The following is a 9,318-nucleotide window of genomic DNA, read 5'->3' on the forward strand; positions in this document are numbered from 1 at the left end:
AAGCTTTTGGTATAAGAATTGAAGAGTGTTTGAGTAGGGCATTTAGTAATAATCTTTGAGACTTTTATGGAGAGATTTTTTTTGCACTGAGGTGTAACTATTCCTTTCATGTTGATTGCTATCCTCTCCAGGAAAAGGAAGTGTGTTCCATTGAAAAACATGTTATTAAGGCATATTCTCAAAAGCAGTATGGATCTAGTGGGTTGGCAAGGGAACAGGAAGTGCCTGACAAAGTGTTTGATTCTATCTCCTTACTCAAATTCAATGTATCCATGAGTAATTTACTTCTCTCTAGTTCATTTAGTCTTTCATTAATGAAGCTAAAGGTGTTCTTGTGATGCACAATATTGTGTTGAGAGTTGCAACTCTCAACTACATATAAATCACATACATAATATATTTGCATTTGTATAGCTGTTTGCCTCTCACGTACTCATGGCCAGGCTCTTTCCTTCCAGTAACTGTGGCAGGTCATGGGAAAGTGACCACTGAACATTTGAGTGTCAGAGGACCCAGCCCTGGAGCACAGGACCTACCAAATGACACAACTTTCAGGAATCTTGGGATAACAGCAGAAGGCAAGCATAGGCTGTCTTTGCAATGTTTCAGGTGCTGTACTAGACTAATTTAAATTTAGTTTAGTTTAATGTCCATTATTCTTAATCTTCAGAAAAACTCCATAAAATAGATATGACTCCAGTATAAACTTGAGAAAAATTTAGACATGGAGAAACTAAATAATAATCCAATGTGACAAGGCCAGTAAGTAGAAAGCAAGATTTGAAATTTCATGTATCTGATTGCAAAGCCTGTGCTCTCACCCACATTGATATATGGCTTCTATGGGCCATTCAGGGAAGCTTAGTAAAAAACAAATGTCCCTCATTCATTTAGCCCTTCATTTATTTGTATATTCAGTATTTATAGGGTGCCCCAAATGTGCCAGAACCATGCTATTTCTTGGCTTTGTCCACTCTCTTAGCTCTTTTGAATGACTAAGATCTTCTGTCCTTGCCTTTGGGCTTTCGGAGCTCCTGATCCCAAAGATAAGGACCCCCAGACCAGCAGCCTCAGCATCATCTGGGAACTTAATAAAAAAGGCAAATTCTTGGGTCTGCACCAGTCCTAGGAATCAGAAACTCTAGGAATATATTGAAGAGGCAGAATCTCTCACCTTCTCTGAAAGGCCATGGCAGGGCCAATCTATGATGGAACAGTCCCTTAAGGATGATGGGAGAGGAAAGGATTGGTTCTTTTGCAGACGTAACTCCCAAAGTAAAGAAGGAAAATTCAAAGACTACATCACAAGTCTATCATATGGACCTTTTATGTTCATTCCGGAAAATAGGTTTTCAATGGGGGTAGTTTACCGTGTATTAACTATATCAAACTTCCTTTTCTACATTTAATTCCTGGTAACTTTTTGTCCATGAAGGTACTCTATGGTAGAGAATGGTAATTCTTTTCTCTTTTCTTTTCCTCCTTTTCCCTTTCTTCCTTGTCCCTCTGTCCCTTTCTCCCTATTTCTCTCCTTCTTCCTCAGCTATATGAAATATATATACACATCTAACAATACCACCACTACCCTTTTTCCTCTTAGAAGACTCCAGGGTGAAGATGGATTACTTAATATATAAAATGTTCTTTTTCTAAATACATGAATTGGTCACATGTGCACTAGATGATCTTTAAGCATATGATATATGTAATTGCCAGTTTTTTTATGCCCTTCACCATTAGTTTTACCATTCTTTGGAGGGCATTAGAAAGTCTTCACGCTGAAATGCTGTATAAATAATTTTGAACCTTCCATGTCTCTCATTTAAAAGAAATCAGCACTGGCAAATGAAACAACAAAATGAAATTTGAAAAAAATATTCCCTTGGGGGCATGTGGGAGGCTCAGTCAGTTATGCCTCCTACTCTTGATCTCAGCTTAGGTCTTGATCTCAGGATCATGAGTTCAAGCCCCAATGTTGGGCTCCATGCACAGAGCCTACTTAAAATAAAAGATTCTTCAACATTTTTAAAGTTTGTATTTCTTCCTTTTATAATCAGAACTACTACAAGGCAATTTTCTACATCTTATATTTAGATATGACTAGTAAAATAATGCCTTTGCAAACAATAATGATTATTCTCTTAATTACCATTACACAATCCTTTATAAAAAGTTATAAAAGTCATTATCCACTCTCACCCTCACAACAGTCAGTGAAGGTATAATTGTTTCTATTTTATAGGTAAGCCTAATAAGCCACAGGAAGCTTAAGCAACTTACTCAAACCTACAATATTATGGTGACATTCAATAATGGAGTGAATGTAAATCTAAAATGGGGGTGTCATTTTGGATCTCTGATACCTTCAAAATAACCAGGTTTTATTTAATTTTCTGGGATTGAGAGGTAAAACATAGTTATAAATTAATATACGTGACATTTCTTCAAATATGGGCATAGAGTTAGAGGAGTCAAATATTGAGAGGAGAGGGGAACAATGGCTCAGAAAAGGCTGCCCTGAGGAAGGATGTTGGTACAGAGACAAAAGTTGAGCCAGAGACAGCTTGAGCCCTGGCAGGGATTGAGGAAGAGGAAGAAGGAGAGAAATGCTCCTCGCAGAGCATAGGCAAAGATTAGACCTTTTGAAGGAACTGAAATAACAACAATGTAAGCCCAAGGAAAAAAACTGTAGAAGTTGAAGAGAGGTGGGAGAGGGCACATCGTGTAAGGGTTATTCATTATTCTCCAGATCATAGAAAGTCCTGAAGAATCTTAAAGAGTGCTAGAGTCTGTTGGTGGGGGGAGATGACATGATCACATTTGCCACTGAAAATGATCACTGGGTACAAAGAAGACAGTAGATAGAATGGGGGCAAGATTACTGGGAAGGGACTTGGGCTAGACATGGTGGCCTATTCCTTGCTCAGCGGGGAGCCTGCGTCTTCCTCTGCCTGCTGCACTCACCACTTGTGCTCTCTCTCTGACTGACAAGCGGATGAATGAAATCTTAAATTAAAAAAAAATGAAAAAAAGAAAAAGAAACGGTGGCCCATGGGCACAAAGTAGAAACAGTCAAAAGACATCAGGAGAATAAATTTATTAGATTTGGGGATTAAGTGTGCTTGGTGAGCAAGGGGAAATAGTATTTGAATGTGTGGCTTTTAGAATTTTGTTTTTATTTCTTTAAGCTCTAAAAGAGCTGTGTGGTGCTATGATTTATACATCATTTGCAGCTTTCTCTTTGGATATGAGAAAAGATGCAATGGCAGGCTTTCTTCCTAACATAGGAGATGATTCATCATTGTATCCCAGAAGCCACCAGGCTTAGAACACTGCCAGATTTAAATCTTATTTTTTTTTAAGATTTTATTTATTTATTTGACAGAGATCACAAGTAGGCAGACAGGCAGGCAGAGAGAGAGAGGAGGAAGCAGGCTCCCTGCCAAGCAGAGAGCCTGATGTGGGGCTCGATCTTAGGACCCTGAGATCATGACCTAAGCCGAAGGCAGAGGCTTAACCCACTGAGCCACCCAGGCGCCCCTGAATCTTATTTTTGACAGCAAATCCCACTTTTCTGAACAGTAATGGACATATTAGTAATTTAAAAAAATTTGTCCCTCATGAGTGAGAATACTAAATAAATATGTAATTGAGGTTACTCTGCCTGTTAAGGATGTTTATTCTTAAGCCCTTCAATTAGGCAAGTGAATATTTCTTTTTCCTTCAAACCATGACTTTTTCTTCTTCTTTCCCTTCTCTGTTAAGTCCTGTTTCTTTCATTTCATGGTTATATTCTATATGTTTGACCAAAACAAACATTCAAAACAGGTAAATAATATTCCAGACAATGATAGAAAAAAAATGCTCCTAAAACTGAAATTAACAGAATGCTTCTAGATCCATAAAAACACAACACACTGTTTTCTTTTTTGGATCTAATAATATTATTGTGTCTTGATGTTGACTGTTCTGTCAATTATTCCTGAGGCATGGTGGCCCTTTCAAACTTAAGGGTCAATTCTTCTGTAATTTCTAAAAATGTCATTAAATTATGCTTTGTTTTTTCCCAATATTTTGGTTCTCTTATTCTGGTACTCAGGTCTTTTTTTTTTTTTGAAGATTTTATTTTTATTTATTTGAGAAAGAGAGAGAGAGAGAGAACACGCATGAGTGGGGTGGAAGGGCAGGACAGGGAGAAGCAGACTCCTTGCTAAGCAAGAAGCCCAATGCAGGACTCGAACCTGGAACTCCAGAATATTTTTTGTCTGGATTCCTCCAATAGCTCTCCAACCTTATAAAAAATACAGCTTTTTGTTTTGTTGCCTTTAATTTTGCTTGGCTGTCGGTGCATTCTATTTTTAGCATATCTGTTTTCGCAGGTGTGGCTTCAGTTTTGTTTTTATTTTTGTTTTTCTACTTTTCTCTTGAGCTCTGCCAACTCATGTTTTATCTCTGTGGTTTTATCATGTCTTCCCTGAGTTACTAAATCCCTGTTTTGTATTCTTGTTTTATATAGGTTATTGTTCCATTAGGTTTAAAAATTGATAAAAACATATTTTGACATGTTCTTTAAACTCTTTCATGACAGAAGCTTTCTGGTATATGTTCCTTGCCTTTTTTTTTTTCCTGGTATCCATCCTTTTTATAGTTTTATTTTTATATAGATAAAGTTTTGGTTCCTTTTTTTGTTATTACTGTAGGAACTCAGAACTTTCTAGAACTCAGGATTAGAGTGAAATCGAAGCTATATGTGTATATTGGGAGCAGTGATGGTGATGGCAGTGGTTGACAATGCTGTGTCTGTGCCAGCAAAAATTCATTTAGTGACAAGATTCTGCATATGGGGGTGCTCTTTTAGACCTTACTTCTCCCCATCAACTGAGAACTGAAATAGGCACTGCAGGGTTGCTCATAAGCTGACAATGTGAAATTTTTCCTTACTCTGTCTTACCAGTAGAATGCTTTTTGAAAATATGATTTGTCCGTGTGATTTTTTTTTTCTTTTCCTTTTGGAATCAAACAAGATTGAGAAGAGCTTCATTTCTCTGTCAGCTCCTGTTTCCCAGTTCCATTGTTAAAAAGTAATGATTGTTGGTTTTGACCTTAGAATGTACCCTTCATCTTGGAGAAGGGTGCTTGACAGCATTTTCTGAGCTCTGCAGATGTGGCTGTCCTCTCAAAGTCCTTCCTTACCCCACTATCACTGCTTTATGGATAAAGGATTTAGTCTCGTTATCTGGTTGAAGGTGAAGTTTGTGACTTCTATTCCTCACTATGCTTACTTCTTTTCATGCCTTTAAATAGCTAATTGGGGAAGCATCATGTTTACACCTTCATTTTAAAACCAAAAATATAATTCATTTTTTTTTAATTTTGAAAAAAAATGGTAGGTTGTGATTTTAATCTATTCAAGCTGAAGTTATCAGTCTCAGCCTATCATTTGCATAATTGTTTTAGAGTGTTTTTAACACAAAGAAATTCAAGTTTTGTGTAAATTGATATTGTGATTTTTTTTTCAGTGACACTTTTCCTTGCTTTAATATTTTTTGTCTTTTTCTGCTTTTGAAATGAGCTCTCAATTACAAAATATCAAACTACACTCAAAAATGCCAGCCACTGGCACACTATGGAGAAGCTCATAAGTAAGGACAGATCGCAGTGGCAGGTGGCAGGGGTGGGACGTGATCGAAGCAGTGGTTACAAATGTTCACAGGAAGCTAAAACTATCCAACAGGTTGTGCCCTAATGTTAGCACAGGTTACACTAGTCACTACCTTGGTGGACGGCCTCAGTGTGTTTGGGTTCAGATTCTACACGGCAATACGACTTCTTCCAGTTAAGAGTTCTTGGCTTTGCACCAATCACAGTGTGGCCGGAGGGCCCCGCACCAGTCTATTAGTTTTTCAAAATGCTGTCGTAGACCTGATAGATGTACTGGGAGACTTCAGGAGCTCTGCACTTCAGTGACAGCGTATAATTTGGGTTTCCTGGCTGGATACGTAGCTCAGCCAAAATCCAAATACCATTAGTGAGCTTCAGGGATTGGTACAGCATGTCCTGCCCTTCCACATTCCTCTTGGCAATAGTATAAACATTGTTGTTTTGCAATTTGCTGGAAACAGTGTCAGCATTTAAATGACATTCCTTAATCTGAAACTGAAGTTCATTTTCATTGGGAATATCCTTTCATGTGGCAAGGAAGACCTGGCGCTCCATTTTGCCATCTTCTACAAAAAGCACATTGAGTGGGATGAGGCAGCTGAAGTAAAAGACATCAATATTGTTTTTCACAGCCACCTGTAGGTTATTCAGAGGTTCCATCTTCATGACTGGGCCCAAGGTGTTGAGAGTCAGGGAGACGTCAATGCTCTGGTTCGGCATCAGTGGTGTATGGATGGCCAGAGGAGTGCTAGAGATGACACCAAAGCTATTCTTGTTAAACTGGATTGCAAAGTCTGTCATGTGTTGCAAAGCTTTGTTGGTGAAGTTCATTTCCATATAGATGTGCCCTTGGCAGTGAGTAAATGTTCCGGAAATCTCCAAGCCTTTAGCTTTTACTGAAGGCAGCCAGACAGCCTTAGGAGCCACATATCCACCAGGTGCCATGCCTATTCCCGTGGAGAGTTCAAACAGGTCATTCAGACCACTGCTGACCACAGCAGGAGTAGATGAAGGAGCAAAGGTTGCAGGCACTGATGAGGGGATGAAGAACTGTCCCACCAGACTATCTAGTCCTCTTCCCAAGAGATCCACTGCTCCCATCTGCATGGAGGACACCTGTGGCACATTGACTGGGGGACCAAGGTCAAGGTTTAAAAGGTCTCCTAGAAGGTCACCTTGAGAGGGGATGACCTGAGGCTGTTCCAGGTTCATGGCAGTGGTGGTGCCAACAGGGCTGTCACCTGCATTAGTGCTCCCATGATGTATTGGCAAGTGTTTGCGATGGATTCCATGACTTCCTTCCACAAAAGCAATGGGAGGCTTATGGTACACGGAAGCCAAAGAACCAATGTGGCAGATCAGCTCATCCAGCAGAGTTGGCTCGATAAGATCTGTCTCCTCAGAGATCAGTGGCTTCTCAGACTCCTTTGGCTGTGACAGGGTCCATTCAGAGAAGGCACCAATAAATATAGCCCCGGTCTCGAAGGTCAGGATTATCAGAATCCTGTGTTGCCAAACTCAAGACTTGCTGTACCAGCTCCTGTGTTTCTGATGGTTTCTTGAGAAACAGCTTCATGATGGCAGTAAGCAGAGTGAGCTGCACCTGGGTGCTCTCGTCATGAAAACCCTCCAGGAAGCTCTCTAGTAACTCATCTGCATTGTCAATTCTCTCAGCATATTCTCCCACAATCCAAATCATAGCTGCTCGGGCGTCTGGTTCATCCAGCGAGTCTAAATTCTCACACAGAGTGGCAATGATACTTTCATACTTGTTGGGGGTATTTGCGAAAGATGTCCCTGATGACGACAATTGCCTCTTGGACCACATAATTTACTTTGGTCTGGATGAGATCAAGCAATGTGCTCACACAACGTTTTGCAGATTGCTCCACTTTGATGGCGCATCCACCCGGATGCACCCCATGGTCCTGACTGCTAAGGCCCAAATTAGAGGATTGGGATCTTCACAGTCCTTCACAAAGCTGTTGACAGCCATGATGGCCATGTCTGGCTGACTCTTGGCGTAGTTCATCAAATAGAGATAAACAAGTTTCTTTAATTCCAGGTTGTCAGTTTGCATACAGTTCACTACATCTGGAAACAGAGAACTAACGTCCTTTCCCACAGTCATGGCAGCAATCACTTTCTTCACAGCCTCCTTCCTCTTTTCTTTCTTTTCATTATTGAGTTCAGCTTTTAATTCAAAGATTTCTCCTTTTTTATTGGTTGTGAAGTACTTGGAGTCAGTCAGTCATGGTTTTGGATCTTTAATATGCACCGGAGGCGAGGGCGGGGGTGGCGGCAGCAGCCAGAGAGCACGGCCGGAGCGGTGTTGTAATGGTTTCCTCGATATTGTGATTTTTAATTCTTTTTTTTTTTCACTGCTTTATGATTAGAAAATTGTTCCCTATTCTAAGACTTGTTAATTTTCACATTTTATTGTATTTTTATTTTAGTTTTCTCTTTTATGTTTAGCTTTTTATTCTCCTTGAATTTATTTTAGGTTTAATGTGAAAGGAGATTTTCAGTTGAGAGTTCCCCAAGTAGTCATTTTTCCAAAATCATTCACTGAAACTCTTTTCCTTTCCCAGTGATTTGTGGTGTTTTTTATGGTAAGTGTTTTCTAACATAGTCTATTCCTCACATAGGGAGGCTCACACTAGATGTTGGTTTATTACTCCGGATGACGATCGGTATTGTCTCCAGCAGTCTTCCTGTCCACAGCTCCTGGCTAACCAGTGAGGTTAATGAATAGAATCTGTCCGCCTCTTGTGCCCAACAGATCCTCAGACTATAAAGTCTGGTAGACTCAATTTAATGTTTCTCTTCTTCCAACTTTTGGATTTTCTCATCGTTCTATAAAGCCAGTAATGGTGTCTATTTGCTCTTTGTTTAAATGTACCTACAGCATAGCATCCTCCAGCATATATGCTCTTCTCTAAACCACCTGCACTTCCTCTATGTGACTTGGTCTTCCAGAGAGCAATACACGAGCATCTTAGTGAATTCTGTGCTAGGAGTCAACCAAAGTCTTATGGATGAACTGGGATAGTGAAAGGAGCTACTGAGGGGAGGGGGGAGTTAGAAGAGAAATTAGAAGAGAAAACGTGTAAGATTCTTAGTGGTGAATCCTGACGTATCAGGAGTAGTCCAGACACAGGGCAGTTTCCTGCACACCTCAGAGTGCCTACCTTGTGGGAGTGCATTTCTGCAGTGATTTCAATTCATCACCCATCACAGGCACTGCAGCTGCTTTGTATCTCCCCCTGGAAATTGGGAAATCATCTTTTTTCATTAGTCTGCATTCTTGTTTCTAGAATTTCATCATTGTCAGGTTCTCAAGGACTAGGATTTGGGGATGAGTGAATCTATCACCGTGGAAAACTGAAACTACAAGGAACAGTTTTAGATGATTCTAATACTTGCAAAGTCTTAGGGAAATTAAATATTTTTATATGATTAGATATGTATGGGGTTAACTTACTTATCAGTTTGGCATTGCAAATAGTCATTAACATTTTCATGTAATTTGAATGATGAAAGGAAGATCTATGAAAATTCAAATTGTGGGTAATTTGTAATTCGGAAAGGAGTTTTGTTAATTTTGGTATTCATGGCTCCTGACTCCAAACTAACACTCAGAATCTTCATTTTAAA

At 39.6% G+C, this 9,318-nt stretch overlaps 1 protein-coding gene across 1 annotated transcript; it reads right to left on the bottom strand.

The window, feature by feature from the left end:
• Positions 1–5,675: 5,675 nt before the first annotated feature.
• Positions 5,676–7,559, bottom strand: LOC101676931 (AP-2 complex subunit beta-like). The gene is given in 2 exon segments (XM_045089528.1): positions 5,676–7,081; positions 7,083–7,559. Coding segments are annotated over 2 exon segments (1,593 nt in total). The 5' UTR covers positions 7,490–7,559; the 3' UTR covers positions 5,676–5,895.
• Between the last annotated feature and the right edge of the window lie 1,759 nt (positions 7,560–9,318).

This window comes from Mustela putorius, unplaced genomic scaffold (genome assembly GCF_011764305.1).
Source record: "Mustela putorius furo isolate JIRA1106 unplaced genomic scaffold, ASM1176430v1.1 tig00003845_pilon_pilon_pilon, whole genome shotgun sequence".
In the NCBI taxonomy this organism is placed as follows: domain Eukaryota; kingdom Metazoa; phylum Chordata; class Mammalia; order Carnivora; family Mustelidae; genus Mustela; species Mustela putorius.